Here is a 19,668-nt window from a genome sequence, read left to right on the forward strand (position 1 = left end):
GCAGCTTAATTAAACAGCAGAGGTTGAACCCAAAACAGTTAGGACTTGTGCTAGATACAGCTCAAAATTTGGATTGTGTTTTAATGACCACATACGTTACCGAATAGATTGAGTTGTCAATGACTTGAGAATTAACAGTAAGACATGAAATTGGCAATTTTTTAAAGTTTAAGAAAATCTGGTCAAAGAAACTCATTATCGAGAAAAAACCATGGAAATGTTTATCTTTAGCTCGTAATTCCTTTGCTAAGGTTACAACCCCAATAATTGATATCTTCCAGACTTTCTTGTACAATTACATACAGATCCATATACTTAACTTATATAGTTCAGTTGAAAATTCTTGTTTCTATGGCCCCTAGTACCATGGCAGTTGGGACCATATTTCTAACTTTCCTTTTGATGGATGGAACTTCCTAAAATTTCGTCAAGATCTATCAACTAATATTCAATTTCAACATATATCAAAGTCTCTACAGAAAACATTAACTCTACACCAATATATGAAATCTTGTTGGCAGTCTCCACAGATAGTTGTGATAGATTGCTGAAATAAACAGACTATTACCAAGTCCCTCTATCATATTGCTAAAGAGGACAAAACAAAATGGGGAGTAAATTATGCTGTATTTGGTTCATCTTCCTGGTTTTATAATAAGGAGCCAAAATTGTGGTGAACAATAACTTATGAAAAGGAAATATATGTTGTAATAAGAGCAATATAGGCAACAAAACAAAAAGGAGAAAACAGGCTTTTCAAACAAAATCATTTATAACAACTTCACATCACATTGTTGTACTAATCTTTGATGAAATAAATAGTCAGATAGAATAATGGCTGTTCAAGTTTGTGGATCGATAGTCAAATGTTCACTTCCTAGAAATACCCGTTAGTTACGTATCTGGTACATAGCAGACCTCAATCTTGAGTAATTGGCTAATCCTTCAATGGGACCTAAAATAAATATAATGATTTTAAGGTATTATATGAACAACTGATGTCAAAAACAGAAAAATATTTATGTTAGAACTCATGTTTATCTGTAGTGTTACTTCAATAAATAATGTTTAATGCAATGAAAGACATTGTTGTTTGAATCATACACTGCTGTACTTTTCCTTCAGAGATGGTCTTAAGAAAAAAATATGATGTAGGCATGTACATTGCCTATAGAAGCAAGGACCAAGAGATTCATTTTTTTTTATCCCTCATTTTTAACTTTACAAGCAGCTCCGGCTATATTGTTATAAGCATAAGCCAATCCAATTCAGAATGTGTATAAGGAATGATAACAGTACTTCATTAATGGTGGGAATATTTAACACATAACCTGTGACTAGAACACAACTGACAGCTTTACAGAAATTACAAATATGAATGCCTTTCCTTTCTTAGAAAAGCTATCCTTCGATCTGAACAATACAGTCGAAGCTATATTTTTTCCAAGGCGTGTTAGGTTGAACAGCAAGTGGAACAGCAACGAGAGACGTGTAAGTACACCTGTCAGTGCATGCAACCTTTCCCAAACTTTTCCATTTATGATATTACACATAGCAGGAAAAATTAGAGTAATGTATTGAAAACAACTGTATATTCTCAATAATAGAAGTTTAATTCTTATCAATTTTTGTTTATTGGTACAGATGAGTATCAATTCTGATTATCTTGTTGCAGAACTTCCATTTTATGGCTGTTTTTGCTGACTACCTAACGTATTCCAGTAAGGCTGAAGTAAACTGGGGACTACCTCAAGAATGCTATTTTCATGTACACACACATTGCTTTTGAGCTCACTTTGTGCTTGCAAAAAAAGAAATCTTCAGTAGTTTAATGAGACCATAAAATATAGTTGTTTATATAAAGTTTGGCATACTTTCTGATGTCGTATAAACTGGAAATCCTCTGATCAGAGGAAAATTTCATCCTGGTCTCATTTGTCAGACTATCAAGGTAATGAAAGCTTATAAATTTGTACTAACCTACAGCAGCTATAGCTGGACATTTGTCATATACATACTCCCTCAGAACTCTCTTTATACTGTTTTTGTCTAAACTCTGTAAAATAAATAAACTGGAATGAGGTAAAGCAAGTTTCATCCACAATCCACACTGACCTTTTATAGTATGGCACCTTATGGTAGAATTTCACAGAATCAATTCACTTAAAATCAAGTTACTGTCCAGCTTATTTCTTGCCCCTTTTTGGTCTTTCATACTTAAACAGCTTAAGTCACACTGGACATCAAATGTCTATGCAGGATGATAACACAATTCCATTATAGACCTCAAATTCTTTGCAGTCATATAAAAGCCATAAAAAATGCAAACTGTTTATAAACAATAATAGCTTTGAATGAGGAATACTTGATAATGTCACATTCCTTGAAGTCATGGTCAATCCAATTAAATCGGGGAAGATGACATATCAATTTCTTGTATTTTATTTATTTATTGTGCCATGAAAAGTAGTTCCCAATAAAATAGGTTGCATCAAACATATTTTATATATTTTGACAAATTAATCTCCATATTCAGTTACATGAGAATGAAATGACATCAACTTTAAAGTAAAAATACTGTCAACAGATTACTCTCTCTCTCTGTTTCTAATTGCTTACGTCTATTCTGGCCTCCATTTCACTGAATGGTATTCTTCTACCATAGCATAACATTTGCCTGTAATAAAGAAAGAGCTAATAGCTAAGAGTTCACCATAAATTCCTCTGCTACCAAGTACTTAAGTTACACAGCAGTATGCTGTAGCTTTTTGGCTAGCTGAATCATGAAAATTATTTTTACACTTAAGTTGATATTTTACCCAAACCAAGCTTCAAAACACAATTTTGATTTGAATATATTTTGGAAACCCTCTTGATACCTTGCAAGTAAGTCTACTTTCTAGCCATCTTATATAATTTATCATATGTGAAAATATAAAGTTGTTTCTCGGGTGTTGACATAGTTTTCTGGATTGTTTAGAAGTCATTACATTGATTTAATGCAATAAAATATTCTTTTCCCTAATATACAAATATTTTACTATGGTATGAAATTTTTTTTTTTTTGTTATTACAAAAAAGTTGATATTTTGGGAAAATATTCATAGCATAATGCTCCTACACCTTTACTTAATTCTCTTCTGAAACAAATGAAAAAATGTAAAACTACCAAAACAGCAAATCAAACCTTCCAATATCTTCACAAACTGGTGTAGAACCATCTAACTGAAGTAATAAATTGGTTTTTAACAGTCTCTTTCCTCTCTCCAGTTCAACATCTGTAATGTTGTTACACATTCTCATCCTGCATAACATAATATCTGGTCAGTTGTAACAATTTAGGCCAAAAAATATAATAGTCTATTTCCTGCTACCCAACTGTCCTTTTTTCTTTCTGTTTGTTAAAAAATTGTAGTTTCCAAATTTCGATTTTCTGTATTTTCAGAGTCCACCTTTCATCTGTTTCAGCGTTTATAACATCGGGGTGGCCATCTGTGTATAGCATTTATACACATAACACGGGGGTGGCCATCTGTGTATAGCATTTATACGTATTACATCGGGGTGGCCATCTGTGTATAGCATTTATACACATAACATCGGGGTGGCCATCTCTGTATAGCATTTATACATATTTCATAGGGGTGACCATCTGTGTAAAGCATTTATACATATAACATTGGGGTGGCCATCTGTTTCAGCGTTTATACATATAACATTGGGGTGACCATCTGTTTCAGCGTTTATACATATAACATCAGGGTGGCCATCTGTATCAGTGTTTATAACATCGGGGTGGCCATCTGTGTATTTTGCTTTCAATTGTGTTATTAAATTGAAACAAACCTTACATATAAATTTTAGAGTACAGGTATAAATATGTCAAGGAAAAAAAAAAGAAAACCATTTACCGACCAACCAACCCTATCTTTTTTCTGGCTGGTTGCAGGAAACAAGACTATTATTTATTTTGGCCTTCGTGATATCTTTGGCTACTAAATGATTGGTAAATAAATATATATTCCAAATGAGTTCTCATTGAAGTTTACCATTTTATCTGCTATGAAGAGGTGTCTTTGTGGGTAGCTGTAACAATTTTCGAGGCCCAAGGACATTTATAAAAATAAATAACATTAGTTAACAGATCAATTAGCTATTATAACATGTTCACAAACAAGGGAAATAGAATCTTACTTTGTCAGCAGTTAATAGTGTAGGACTCTGATTCAAGTACATGTATTTGACAACAATTTTAGTTCTAATCAAAGTTAAACAACTGAATCACATGACCTACCAATGCACTCCATAATTTTACAGAAAGTTTAAAGATATACTATGTTGTCTATAAATAAGATAATTCAACTAATTGCAAGACAAGTTTCTATATAAATTTACTCCAAATAGTAGTTATACAAATACATAGATGCCAGCCTATTTTTAATACAATCAGTAAAAAGAATTGAAGTTGTTAGTAATTTTGCATTTTGTCAGTAATCATTATAAAAATTGAAATTAACATCTGAAATTTGTCTTGGATGAAAACGTTTTTCTTTTACTAATCAGAAACTTTTAACAGAGATGGATAACATTCAAGAAACTGTAATGCACTGCATGATCCAAATCCCCATTGCATGTATTTCAACAGTCTCTGTGAAGCTTCTAAAAGACCAAAATACATTTACAAAACTCTGAATGGCTTGGGCCAGAAATGATTAGAAATCCATAAATAACTGAACTATAAGACCCTATAATATTCTAACTGAAATTCGTAAAAAATACAGACAAATCATGGCATCTATACAAATATATTACATACCATTCTTCTTGTGCTTCAAACATCATAGTGTCTACACCTTCTCTTTCACAAACTAAATACATTCCCCTGAAAGAAAAACAGAATATATTAAATTGTAGAGCTCAAAGAATCAGGACTGATGTGGAATTAAAATACACAACCTCAAACTGACCATTTATCTATAATCTTATAAGAGGAAAACTTGAGAGACTCAATCAGCCTGATTTCCACAGTTTAAGACAGAATAAGTCATTTCAATAAGATCAAGCCAAATATTATTTTTTTTCAAAACACTTTATCAAAACGAATACTAAACATTTAGAAGATGTACCTTGCATGTAATGTATCACTCTTCCCATGACTTACATGGCACAGTACATTACAGATATACATTATACATTTATGCTTCCAGTATATTTTTTTTTTTGCTTTCAACACCATGATTTTTTGCTGTGATTGGGGACCTTAACATCAAATGATAATTAGTAGTCAAATATTCTGATGGTCCAAGCAACTACCATATATATTCGAGTATAAGTTGATCTGCCTATAAGTCAGACCCCCCTCTTCAGCCCCAAATTTCTGGAACCTAGCCTTGACCCGCTTATAGGCTGGACTGATTTCTGACAGCTGCATTGCTAACATTCCTTAATTAAAATGAGTATACCAGTTTGTTTTGATAACATTCAATAAACATTGAAATAATTCCAAGCCAGAGTTGTTTTTATAATAGCAAGTAATTAAATTCTTGACAAGTCATGTGGATTGTTTTGATACAGCCATTTTTCCATTCATTCTAATTTTGGTACAACCAATAATCTGAACTAAAATCGTAATTATAGTGAACAACGAAGAATAAAACAGAAAGGTTATGATACTCTAACAACACTTTGGAAGATATTTCAGGAAGTTAAGAGGTTTTATCTTAAAGAAAAAGAAATTCAAAAAAAGAATTGTCATTACCAACTAAAATATTTATTACTTTTGTCACAAATTGTGGTGGGTTAATGGGTCATGTTTCTATTACCTCTTTAGGTTTTTGGCTATTTGAGTGTACATGGGTAAAATCAATACACAAAATGGATGAGTGGGAAATACATATAAATTAACACTCTGGCAAAATAAAGGACTTAACAGTAAATATTATATTACTGCATCATATTTTAGCAGTAAAAGGTAGAAGATGAAGGCAGTCTTCCTAAAACTGACGTTTACAATTTAAACATTAGGGGAAAACAGCGCCAGTCTGGCTGTTCAATGTTGGGTGTCACACTCATGTCAATTATCAAGCTTTTGACATTTTGAAACTGAAAATTTTAGTTCATGGTTGTGATTTCATCTACAAGTTGGAACCCTACCCAGCAGTTAAAAATTTAGTCCCAAAAATCTGACTTATAGGCAAGTATATATATTATTCTCTCCAATGCATTATCAGAGGATTCATTAAAAGTCATTCATGGTGTTATTAGGTTTTGTGTGCAAAAGAAACAAACATAGAATAACAGCTTAACAGATTTAATTTTCATACCATAATCCAGTATCACTGTAACAAGTGTTAAATGACTGGAAACTGTGGAAGAGGTTACTACTGGCGAACTTTGAAGCAAGATTACTAGACAGATTAGCTCCACCACCATGTGACCTATCCCAGCTACCAATCAGAGTATTGGCAACCATGAGAGCTATATTGTCTGGATTGGTCCAACCACATCCTTCTACAGCAATAGCAATGTGGGCGAGTGGCATGGAATCATCTCGGACTCTGATCTGAAAGTTAGATACAATATCTATAAATAGAAAACTGTGTAACAGAAATGAGATATGATCACCAATTTATCAATATAAAACTAAAAAAACATGTGAATAATCTGTCTGGTAGAAGTCAAGTGTATTAAACTTCATAGTAATTTTTTTTGTATATCTTCAAGAAGATTGCTCTCCTCCCCATTTTTAAGACTTGAAATCATAACTTCCATTCATAGTTCACACCTTATTTTTTTTATAGACAACTGTTCTGTCTTATTGTAACAAAAGAAACATTCTTGTATCCCACTTCAATTTATTTTTGTTTTTTAAGTAAACTTTATGTAAACGTCAAATTCATAGTGCACTGATTGTTGACAGTCTTGTTACAGTATAAATAATCTTAATCAGTGAATTGAATGACTTCTACAATTATAACGTGACAGGAAGACACTTGATACAGGTACGGTATTGATTTTTTTTATAGATTATTCTAAATAAAGTCATTGACAACAAGATATTTAATGCATACCTCACTGCCAGTAAATCTGCATGTTTTCATCTCTGGGATTTTTCCTTCATATCCAATATTGAGATTACCAAAATACTGCTGGGCTAGTTTGACCAATTCATCATGGTTCACACCTGTGACAAAAAAAAACAGAATTGATCAAGAGACAACTTCTACAGCACAAGAAAAAAATATTCACCTAAATAATGGTTCTTTTTCAAAAGATATTTTCATAAACCCTTTTTCTTCCTTGTCAAACCTCATAATGTCAATGATGACACAGTATAAAATTGGCTACATTAATTATCACTATGAAATAAAGATGATTTACTACCACTTTATATTAACAAAGGACAAAAACAGTCTTCATAAAAAATGTTATTGTTCTTTACGTTTTCTTGGGCAAGCAGCTTACAAAAAAAAAAACAAAAACAAAAACAAAAACAAAAACAACAACTTCATATTTTGGTAGTCTTAATTGCAGCCTTATACACCTTACTTTACTTGAATGACAGTTTCAACAACCTTGGTCAAATTCAGACAAACAGAAATTATATAATTAGCCCATCCTAACCTTCTTATTACACAGTTGCTAAAATAAAGTGCATTTTTAATTGATAATATTTTAATTACTATGAAATTCTGAAAAGTTCAGCCTTATTTAGCAACATTTTCCATTAGTATATAACCTTAAGTTGTTGGATAGATTAATGGAAATAATTGACTTTGGATTGCTTTACGCTTCACGTTTTATTCAGCGTTAACACATCCAATGTGATTTATATCCAATAATCCAACAATTTATATCCAATAATCCAACAAACAAAACAATCCTTAATGAATTACCTCCAGCTGCTGCTAGAACCATTCTTGGACCTTTATAATGTTGATCTATATATTCTAACAAATCATTTCTGTTAATTGTCCTGGAAATAAAAAAAGAAACTTTAAAAGGTGTATTATAGGAACTGAAATAATGGATGGAACAACTGAATTATATTTCTACTATTTACTAGAAAAAGACAGAGTAAACTATCAAACAAGGTCACATTACTACAACAGAAAATTGTGGTTTAAGTCAGACTAAAGCTCAATTCCTAAAAAAAAGGGCTGAAATGGAACATTAAAGTGATATTCCACAATGTGAAAAAATGGGGGATGGCAAAATGTTCTAAATGGCCTTACTCCAAAATCACACTTTGGATTTTGCTGAAAGTTTTACTTTACTTTATTTTATTGTACTGACAACTATGCAAAGTTTAAAAAAAAATATTATTTCGTTTTCATCTGGAAACCTTCAGACAGATAGGCAGACGGAGGGACACACAATGACAAAAGAGAATTTTAGTGCCAGAGAGTGTTGTTCTGAATGGCATACATACATAATGTTTTCTGTGGGACCAAGAATTGTTCTACCAAGTGCAGTTCCCTGGAAGGCTACAGAGTGGAGATGGTCAAACACTACCTCCTGCATGTTTGTTTCCACTTCCTGTAATGAAATGGAAAGCAAGATTCTCAAAACATTTTTACTAATTAATCACTGCATAGGTATTCTAACCTTGGTTTGAAAGAAAGTTTAACCATCTTTGTCGATTGCCCAGTTAACTACCAAAGAAAGTTCATAAAGTAATTTTCTAACCCTCAAGTTAATCATATTACTTGCTGTAACACTATGTTTAGGATTCAGTTTAAGACAGTTTAAGATATACAATTGTAATTACAAATGGTAATTAAAAGTTAACCTGCATCTCCCTCAAGATAACTCCTCTTTCCCTCTCTATTTCTTGTTCTCCTAATTTGCTGTTCTGTAAGATATCTGACAAAATGTCCAAGGCTACAAATAAAATTGAAAAAAAAAATAATGGTATAAATGTTTAACAATTCAAAACCTAACACTACATGAAAGGAATGAAATACAAAACTTAATGTGTATATTTCCACTGTTTATCAGAATACAGAATAGTGTTAAAATGATGATTTCTTTGCAATGAAAGCATAGTAAAATAGAAATACTGTGATCAAGCTTACAAAGAAAATACCCCAACTTCAAATGGATTCAAATTTAAAAACTTTTAATTTGGATTTGTCTCCCTTCGGAGTCATAAAATAGTAATTTTATTCCTTCATGCACATTTACATATGATACCAAATCCTATTACAAAACAAGAGCCTCCCAGGAGCCTAAATCACTCACTTGCTTAAATTTTTAACCTTTTAAGGGCAATAAACCTAACAAGGAGTTGTCTGATTACTTTGACTCAAAGAAGAATTTGCTAGTACTTATCATAAGGATCATTTCATCAACTGAAAGTTTTTATCTTTTTATCTATTATAGTTCTGAAGCAAAGGTCCGGAAATTTTGACAGCCAATGCCAGACATTTTATTGAACTTCAGCAGATGTTTTTGTCAGTCTTTTACAAATTCAGATCGAAAATTGACTTCAAAAACGTTTGTATGTAGTTATTTTCAGATAAATATTGGAAAGTGTGTTATTTCATCACATATGCTGTCTTTTACAAAATATCAGAGCGAGCGAACGAGTTCAGTTTCGACTACATGTGGACAATCTAACATGTAAACAAAACATTGTATCTCTTGGACTTTTTCATCACATAGACAAACAGCCGAAAACTTCCGAGTGATGAAAAAAATGTTGATTATTTATAAAAGAAACTTGCGAACACATTTAGTATATTGATTTAAATGGTCTGTTGACTTCTGTGTTAAGACGATTCAATCGACGAATTAATAATTACAAACTACAACTGATGCGCAGTTTCAGTTCCATGTGCTTTCGTTACCTCTGAAAGATCGACGAAAAAATGGTGGACTTGTCAATCTTATTTCTTAGTTAATCAAGTAATAAATGTATGAAGATTCTCCGAGTTACTTCAATTAATTCGTATAAGCAATGGGGTGCCACGTGAACCATTAATTCAATTACAGTCACAGGTGGCTGTACATCGGCTAAAATTGACACACACCTGTCAATTAATTTCCAATAAACAATTAGGAGAATGGTAGACAGGATGTTTATACACTAATAAAACCACACAGACAGTAATTTATAAGGGTTGACAATTTTTTATGTCCAATATTGGAAAATTGGCGTCGGTCATTTGCAAAATTTGTCGGTCAATGACCAGCATTTTTTACCGTTTCCAGATCTATGTTCTGAAGATATTGACTGAAAACTACTAAAACATCATTTTTCACCTTTCAAGGGCAATGACACTAACAAGGTGTCGTCTGAAGAACTTTGACCAAATGCACACTTTTGTAGGCCTTATAATAAGGATCATTTCAACAAATGAAAAGTTCCTTTTTATCAATCATAATTTTCAAGATAATGGTTGAAAACTGTAAAATTATTATTTTTTCACCTTTCACAGGCAATAATACAAACAAGGCTTCATCTGACATCTTTGACCCAATGCAGACTTGGGTAAGCTTTATAATAAGGATCCATTCAGTAACTGACAGAATTCAGCAAAACCTAATCGTGTTGGAGATACATACGAAAAGCTTTTATCTGGCCCACATATTCTAATTTTAGAAATGGCGTCCATCTTTTGATGGATAAAAAAATCCCCACATCTGTGCTGTGCAGAACACACCAAGGAACATTCATACAAAGTTTAGTTATGACTGGTCTAGAAGTTTCAGATAAGTTTTTTTTAAAGAAATAACATTGAAAAAGGAAAAAACAGAGAAAAAGGAAAATAACTCCTACATGGCTTAACAGATTAAAACAAAAATATCACGAGATAGATCTCATCATGCTGAATACTTTTATATTGAATACTGAATACCCATGGCAGAGTTTGGTCAAACCTTACGGTTTGGAGATATATGCAAAAAGAACTTTTGTCTGACCCTTATGTTCTATTTTTAGTAACAGCGGCCATGTTTTTTGACAGATAAAAAATCCAACAACAGTTGAATGCAGAACACCCTATGGAACATTCATACCAAGTTGATTGGTCTAGTAGATTTTTGAAAGAAATAACATTAAAAATAGTGAAAAAAAAACATCTAAAAAGGGCAATAATTTCAACATGACTTAACAGACCAAATAGAAAATTTGACCGAAGACAGATCTCATCATACTGAACACTTTAACCTGGAACAGAATTTGGCTAAACCTAACAGCTTTGGAGATATATATGAAAAACTTCTGTCTGACCCCTACATTCTATTTTTAGTAACAGTGGCCATGTTTTTGACGGATCAAAAATCCAAACATCAGTTCTATGCAGAATACCCTAAGGAACATTCATACCAAGTTTGGTTTGGTCCTGTAGTTTCAGAGGGGAGGAGTTTAGAAAATTTGTTAATAAAGATGGACGACAACGGACACCATGTGATGGCAACAGCTTTCATGGCCTATGGCCAGGTGAGCTAATAACATCAAAATTCCTTGAGAGGGTTTAGGAGGAATTGTGCTTACAAGGTTTAATGCCACAAATTAGGATTATCTCCCTTTGGGATCCTGACTTTAATTGTGTTCCTTCATGCACATCTTCATATGATGCCAAACCTTCCTATAATTTTACATAAAAACCCCTTGAGTGGTGACTGGTGAAGGAACAGTTGGGCTTAAAAGGTTTTCACAAGTAAAATCCTCGATTTGGATTTTCTCCCTTTGGAGTCTGCCAACTGTATTATATTTCTTTAAGCACATATACATACCATACCTAGCCTATAATATTTCATAAAAATTTTTTGAACAGTTTAGGATTTGCACTTGCAAGTTTTCAACATGTAAAACCCTTAATTTGGATTATACCTCCCTTTAGAGTTCCCTCACAGTAGATATGTTCCTTCATGCACATCTACATATGATATCCAATCTTCCTTCAATATTTCTTCAAAATCATTTGAGGGGTTAAGGAAGATTTGCACTTACAAGGTTGTAACATGTAAAACCCATATTTGGCATTATCTCCCTTTCGAATCCTTCAACAGTAATTATGTTCCTTAATGCACATCTACATATGAGACCCAACCTTCGTATACTTCATCAAAATTCCTTGAGCAGTTTGGATTATCTCCCAGACTCCTTTTGGAGTCTGCCAACATTACTTGTGGTTTTTTTTTTCATTTCTCCATATGATACTCAACATTCCTATAAAATTTCATTAAAAGCCCTTGAGCAATTTAGGAGGACTTGCACTTGAGAGGTTTTGCAAGTATTTATATTCCTTCATGCACATCTATATGAACATACAATACTCAACAGATGATATTGTAAGATCTTCAAATATGTATGCTTACCTTTACTCATATCTTTTGAGAAAGCTTTGGCGTAGTAAACAGTTTGCTCCCTTGATGTGTAAGCATTAAGATGAGCACCCATGTTCTCTACCTCCATCTCAAGACCAGTTTGAGATCTTTTACTTGTCCCCTGAAATATATATATTGAGAAAACTGGACTGATAGCTTTGTATAAATTAACTGAAGCTATGAATAGAATTTAAAAACAAATCTGAAAGTTTGAACAGCTTCTAGAACTATGTAATATAAAGTTAAATATCAATTTCTTTGGAACCACACATTGTACAGCTTAACTTGGATGGAATGATTTTACATTTCTTCTTTCATCTTTTTTTAAAAAAAAAAAAAATAGCCAATTTTTACAGTTATAACACAATGCTTTGCAGGGTGCACTTACATATGATCACAGTTGTCGAACCCTGAAACAGTGGTACAAGTATGGACACAATATTCAAACTTGATACAGTTAAACTTGGGTCAAACTTTAATTTGTAGTTAAACATTACAAATATGAAATAAGAAATGGTAGTTAAATAAAATGCTTTATTAACGTCTTTAACAGGTCGAGACAACTAGATTTCTGACACACATAAGAATGTCATGCCTCCCTGACTACATTAGGAGCAAAATAATATAATCTGTTCGTGTTGTCAAATGACCCATTATTTCACTTACGAATGTTTACTATTATAACTATACTGACAGTTGACCACCTGTAAAATGTAAGTTTTCTGATTATGTTTTAATTCCAATTCCACTTTTTCAGATTAATATCAGATTCTATTGAATCCAAGTACACATAAGAAAAACATGAATATTTGATCTCATATTTGATCTGAAGGATTTTACTTTCAAGTAATACCTGATAAAGCCTTAATACATTTACTACACTCAGTTGAAAGACTATAATGAAAGTTGCATCCCTTAGAGATCAACCTGCTCCAGATGTACCTAAAAAGTCAATTCAAACATGAGTGAACAACTTATAGTCAACATGCAAAAATGACATATTCAGGTATCTCATTTCACATTATTGGTAGGTAATTCAGGGTCATCACTGTTACATGTACATGTTATACATATAGTAAAACTCTTGACCTGTTTAAGCCCTTAATATAATCAGGATCCACAAACTATTATTCAAGTCACTGTACAAAAACCAAGTGTATATGGATGATGACAGCTCAATACAATTGTACGACCACTTAAAATTACCTTGAAAGCCATGTGCTCAAGGAAATGGGCTGTTCCATTGTTCTTCTCATTTTCAAACCGGCTGCCAGCATCTATCCATAGACCAACCTGAAGTACAAAGAAATTCATTTATATATGGAACCTCAAAAGCCCTTCTAAATGAATTTCAAATGTAAATATACAAGAAGTAGAAAAATGAATAGATCACACTAATTTCAATCTAATGTGCCTAGTGGTGACAAGGCAGCCTTGAATTTAGAAGTCATCACAATTAAACCATCGACTTTGAAAATAACTTGAATTCAAAACACATGTGTCCACCTTCCTGTAGCTAATTTTATGTCAATATTTAGTATCACAAGTCAAATAAATGCATTGTCACAAGGTCAACAAATGGGGTGAATCCTTCAACTTAAAATGTATGACAGGTCTTCCAATGGACTTTTGCCTACAGTCAACCAAATAAGCCAATATGTAGTTAATTGCCAAGTTTAAATTTATTTAGGAAATATGTAATATTAAATATAATATTTATAATCATAATAGTATTATTTCTGTTTTCTGCTTCCCGTCTGACCTTAGACTCATAACTACAGAGCTGGATTTTTTTAAAGTCAAAATTCTTGAAAAATTATTCCTGAAACCAAATTCAATTCTATTTTGATCTGATTAAGGATTTTAATGAAAAATTGCTTCCTCTTTAACATTGGTAGCAGAGCTTTCAGTGCAAGTTATTGGGAGGTTTCTATGGAAATGTTATTATTTAAAATGATATTTTTCATCAACACATCTATTCTTATCATTCCATATCATCACCAGTCATTATTGTATGCATATTTGTGCATCATTTAGCAGGGATTAAAACATAAAAATACCACTAATACTAGACTATATTTTAAAGACCAATTTTCTATATATACAATAAATTTATAAAACATTTGTCAGAAATTAATACATGTATATAATTGTTAATTTTAAAGGCTAAAAATAATTAAATACATAAAACAATAATATGAAATCTAATACCAACCCGGAATTTATCTAGGAAGCAGAAAAAATAATAGCCTATAAATTAATACTGATAAATGCCATAAACAATGTATGTAATCCTTAAAAATAAGAACTTTTAGGAGAAGAGCAGTACAAATAAGTACAGGAAATTAAATAAAATGCTGAATTGATACAAGTAAACATGGTCAGGTTAGTTATAATTCTTGTTAAGTCTAAATCTCTTCCTTAACACCATTATTTTCCTACCAATACATTAAATCAGTAGTTGGGATTAGGGAGGACTATGTGCCATTTATCACATTCTAGCTGAAATTGTCATATTAAATTGATTAAATACACATTCTTACAAAGAATGATGAAGCATGAAGAAATTCAAAAGATCATTAAAAATGGCCCATTCTCAAAATTAAAATCCCAATCACTGATAAAACACAGGTTTTATATCATTGTCACTTACAGTGCACGTGGGTATTCCTGAATCTTCAGTAGCTATTCGTAAACCATTCTCAAGGGTGGTAATTCTTGTTTCTGGTAAATTTTCTACAGCATCAGCATATGCCGCTTGTGTAGACCCTAATCTGACTAAAGCTGCAGATCTAGTCTAAAATATGATAAAAAAAATATTCAAACTATCATGTTGTACTTATTAGGAACAGACAATAAAGCAAAATAAGTGTCTCTTCCAAAACTTTTAAATTAAAGTTGTCACCTTTTGCTCTTCATTGTCATTATTTTGATTTTAAATGTTCTCATGTAGAAAAAAAGGGCAATTAGAATCAAAGAGAAATTGGTGAACTATATTTATAGGGGGAATTTGCATGCTTTAGAAATAATATACAAATGAAACTTGACAAGGATTTCTATAGTAAACAGGATGTTGATCTTGTCTATTGCTATGAATGCAGGTAAACATCTTCCTAGGTGTGAGATTACAAATTTTAATTTTGTAAAATGTTCGTAATTCACGTAATATACATGCTTGCAAGTTTTGTCAGTGGCACAGCCATCACTGGCACTTAATTTCATCAATGGTCAGAGACTATCCAAAATTAATTCATATTTGATAGTCACAGGCCATTGATATGTACATTTTTATGTACAAAAGCTTGTGACAGCCCTGTACAAATTTAAACCTTGATGGCTTCCAACTGCCAAGTTAAAAGTTCTTCAAATTTCAGTTTGTTGTCTAACTATATGTATTTATTACCAACTCTTAAATTATCTATAATTGCCACCGTTTAGTAGACACCTTTTCTAATATAAGTTATTGTGGATAGATGTCATTTTTATTGACCCCATATTTCTAAGAGAAGTTGTTTGGGCCATGATGACCCCCGTAAAAAAATTCTATACTGGACACTGTTTTTAGCACATGAATTTTCTCCTGCAATATTATATATCATTACAATGGCACATTTGAAAAATTGAACTATGACTGATCCCACCAAACAACTCCATAACTAACTGGGGGTATGAACTTAAACAGTTGAACTTCACTCACTCGAAGTCAGATGGCTCAAACCAAACATGTCTCCTACATAATCAATATAAAAAACCTTGGATTTCTCGAACTTCAATTTCTTTAACATTCAAACTGACTAGTCCGTCCGTTCAATAATAAATCTTAGAGAATAACCCTCACTAAATTGAAATCGTCAACCACTTTATCAGCAGGTAATAAAAGCTGTGGAAAACTGAAACCCAATCATTAATCAACATATCATTTTAGTTAATAACAGGTAATATTAAAGTAATCACTAAAGTAGCTTTACTAATTGAAGTTTGAGATGCATAATTAAAGCATCAAAGAAAATTAGATGAAAAATTATTGACCAAAGAACCCAAAACTCTGAATGTTATTTAAAGGCAAACACAGCATTTTTAATGTCCACAAATCAACATAACTTTCCGAAAGTGAACGAAAAATATCAAGGAATTAACAGAACTTTGTAGAAGTAAGCAATTTCTTACAATAAAGTCAAACTCAGACTGGCAACCAAAAACAATTAAGAAATTTACAAACTTCAATTACTTGAACTGATAACTCGAACACATATCAATGGTACCTTGGAGTTCAAGCTACCGAGGTCTGACTGTATTTCATCAGGGTGTTTCATACATGTAAGGTGAACTAGTCTGAATTTCTTCTGACCCTGCAATCTTTTTAATTTGGATATTGATATGTCGGGTTGTGGTCAGAATGATGTGCAATACAAAAAGGAGATTCAGTGATACTGCGGAGTACCACCCTTCAAGCATTTGTTATGACTTGCAAGCTGAAATTGTGCAAGTCACACCGACCTAGTTTGATTCCGGAATCATTTTCCTGTATGCTAATACCATACTGTATTCTTCCGTGTATTAGCAAAGGAAATCGTCGGAAAATGTTAAGTTTCTGTGAAAAACGTGCACTGGGAAGCAAGGAAAAATCACCAGCAGACCACATTGAGATGAAAGGATTCCGGTAAATTCCCTGAAATGCGTATTCTTTCATCATTAATCTTTTAAATGAAAGTATTTTTCTATATTTCCCAGTGTTTGCAAGCCAGTTATCAATTAAAATACAGGGATGTATTGGATCCATTTAACAAGTCAGCTGAAATGTTTACATTTCCTGTTCATATACAAATCAGGTATGTCACTAAGATAATGGTGTCAAGTCCAACCGTTTATAAAAAAGATATTTTAAATTTAATTTGCCAAGCTTGTGTATTGATATCTGACATCTGGAAACAGTTCATCAAGTAGATTAAAGGACTAGTGACAATTGGTTTCACCTTTAAAATTGATCTTTTGTTATTTGATAATTAATTGACAATGGGCCTGAGGACAGGTTGGCACTCCTGTTATTGTGTATATAACACTCCACCGCACACAGGTGAGGAAGTTATAATTTAGACAGCATATTTTGGGAGAAAAATAAGAAGCTAGTAGTGGTTTTTCATACAAACTATGAAATGCAAAAAAACAATTATCAAACAGCAGTAAAACTTTAATTGCTCATTTATCATAAAACTGTTCTCAAAAATACAAAATGGATCGATGTTGTCTTTGGTTGACAACTTCGGTTTGGATTCCCGAAAATTCTAGACCTCGAATTCTAGAAACTCATTGTTCTGGTGTATACCGTGCACCCCCTCCTGGAACAAAGAAAAAAGTGCACGGTATATTCCTGTTGACGAGCTTTAACCTCTGCATCAGTAAGCTTCCTTTTTTAAGGGCTTTCCAGGGATGACATCCCAGTTATATACTAAAGCCGGAATCATTTCTCTGATCCAATTTAAATTTGTCTTGATTCGGACGCCATCTTTAAACCAGAAGTTCCGGTTGAGGCGTGTCTAATAAAAAAACGCATGGGACATCTGGTCCGGAAATCACACAAATTTTACCGGACTGGCGGGTAAAAGTACGGTCATGTCCGACGAATTTCGCCATGACTGCTCTCTAATACAATTCAAAATGTCAACAAAACAGGATGGAAAATGATCAAAATTTCAATAAAAAAATGTAATTTTTGTAGCAAATATGGCAACAGTATTCAGAAAATGATTCTGGAAACGAACTAGGTAGGTGTGACATGCACAATTTCAACTAGAAAGTCGTTACAAGCGGTTGAAGGGCAATACTCCATGGTACAGCTGAATCTCCACCTTTTTTGTATGGCACATCGTTCTGACCCCAACCTGCCAAATCAATATCCAAATAAAAATGAGGACTAAAGGTGAACATTCTTTTGTGCCTTAGCAAACATTTGATACGGTCAATATAGTTGAAACGCGAGGTTTCAGCATGAGACACTCAATTCAATTGCTATCTATTAAAAGAAGACAGCGTCAATAATTGACATGCATACAAAATTCACATTCGTGAGAATCCTTCGTTAAACCGACTGAAAATTTTATTTTTGACCTTCAAACAAAGTGTGAATTGTGTTCGATTATGATACATTCATTTGCCTCATGATGCATCAGAAAAATAAATAATAAAACCGGATTTTTTTTCTATGAATAATGTAGACAAAAAGACCTTAAATGGCTGTAAAAACAGCTTAGTTGGTTTGCCAGCCAAAATTTTCAAGGCTCGAGCAGCCATGGTTCTTTGAAGGAAGTTGTTTTGAAACATGCGCAATTGTGTATTGCTACTGTTTCTTCGTACCAATAGAACTTCGTCACAAGATTTTACTTTCTATCAAGCAGGCCTGTGAATTTCCTCTGACCCTGCAACCATCCTCTTTTTATTTGGATATTGATATGCCGAGTTGGGGTCAGAACGATGTGCCATACAAAAAGTTGGGGATTCAGCAGTACCTTCACACGCTTCTAACGACTTTCAGGTTGAAATCTTGTAGGTGATGCATACCTAGTTCGATTCGGCATTCACTTTGCTTTATATGCTGATGTAAGTTTTATCGGCTTTTTTGTCATCAAATCTCGACAAAAAGAAGTTTGAATGCCTTAACCCAGGGTCTTAACGTGAACTTATTATAGGAAAATAAGAACATATTGAAGGATATCATTGAGATCTTTAACATTCCTAATTATATGAATGAGGCAACGCGTTATGATGTTAATGGGCATGGAATGTGCAGCTTGCTGAAGTCGTTGATGTTGACAGATCTATCAGTGATCATCAAGCTACACATTTGCTTTTGAAGATACCTCAGAGACTTAATAATTCATGCACCAAGCGGACGGTGTGATTATACAAGAACGGAGATTTTAATGCGATTAACGTTATTATCAACTCGATCGATTGGGTGGAATATTTCAATAATATCGGTAACAACATCGATCTGATGTGTACTGAATTCTCCAACAAAATTATAGCAAGATATATAAGCGACATATACCGTCAAAGGAGGTATCTATTCGCCCAGACAATAAACCGTGGTTTAATTCGGAACTGCGTAGCGAGATCAGAAAATGTGACCGATTACGCGACAAGGTAATAAATAGCAAAACTGATATTGCTATTCAAAATTACAAAAGGCTACGTAATAAGGTCACTAACATGATCAAATACGCTAAGGAACATTTTTCTTAAGCGTAGATGACATGCTTAATGCCAGTTCTAGCCCAAAGACATTCTGGGGTTTTGTTAAGAAGATCATGAAAGGCTCGGGATCATTTACCCATA

At 32.8% G+C, this 19,668-nt stretch overlaps 1 protein-coding gene across 1 annotated transcript; it reads right to left on the reverse strand.

The window, feature by feature from the left end:
- Positions 1-753: 753 nt before the first annotated feature.
- Positions 754-18,660, reverse strand: LOC148627292 (mitochondrial-processing peptidase subunit beta-like). The gene is made up of 14 exons (XM_088571069.1): positions 18,559-18,660; positions 14,990-15,133; positions 13,543-13,629; positions 12,328-12,457; positions 8,792-8,883; positions 8,432-8,538; positions 7,896-7,975; positions 7,071-7,183; positions 6,324-6,562; positions 4,817-4,882; positions 3,188-3,304; positions 2,620-2,677; positions 1,981-2,056; positions 754-955 (listed from the first exon to the last, which is right to left on the reverse strand). Exons 1-14 carry the CDS (start codon positions 18,652-18,654, stop codon positions 891-893), a joined length of 1,470 nt encoding a protein of 489 aa, XP_088427195.1. The 5' UTR covers positions 18,655-18,660; the 3' UTR covers positions 754-890.
- Positions 18,661-19,668: the final 1,008 nt, after the last annotated feature.

Source organism: Perna viridis, chromosome 1, assembly GCF_037379345.1.
Source record: "Perna viridis isolate PV_CMFRI_1.1 ecotype Kerala chromosome 1, ASM3737934v1, whole genome shotgun sequence".
Taxonomy (NCBI): Eukaryota; Metazoa; Mollusca; class Bivalvia; order Mytilida; family Mytilidae; genus Perna; species Perna viridis.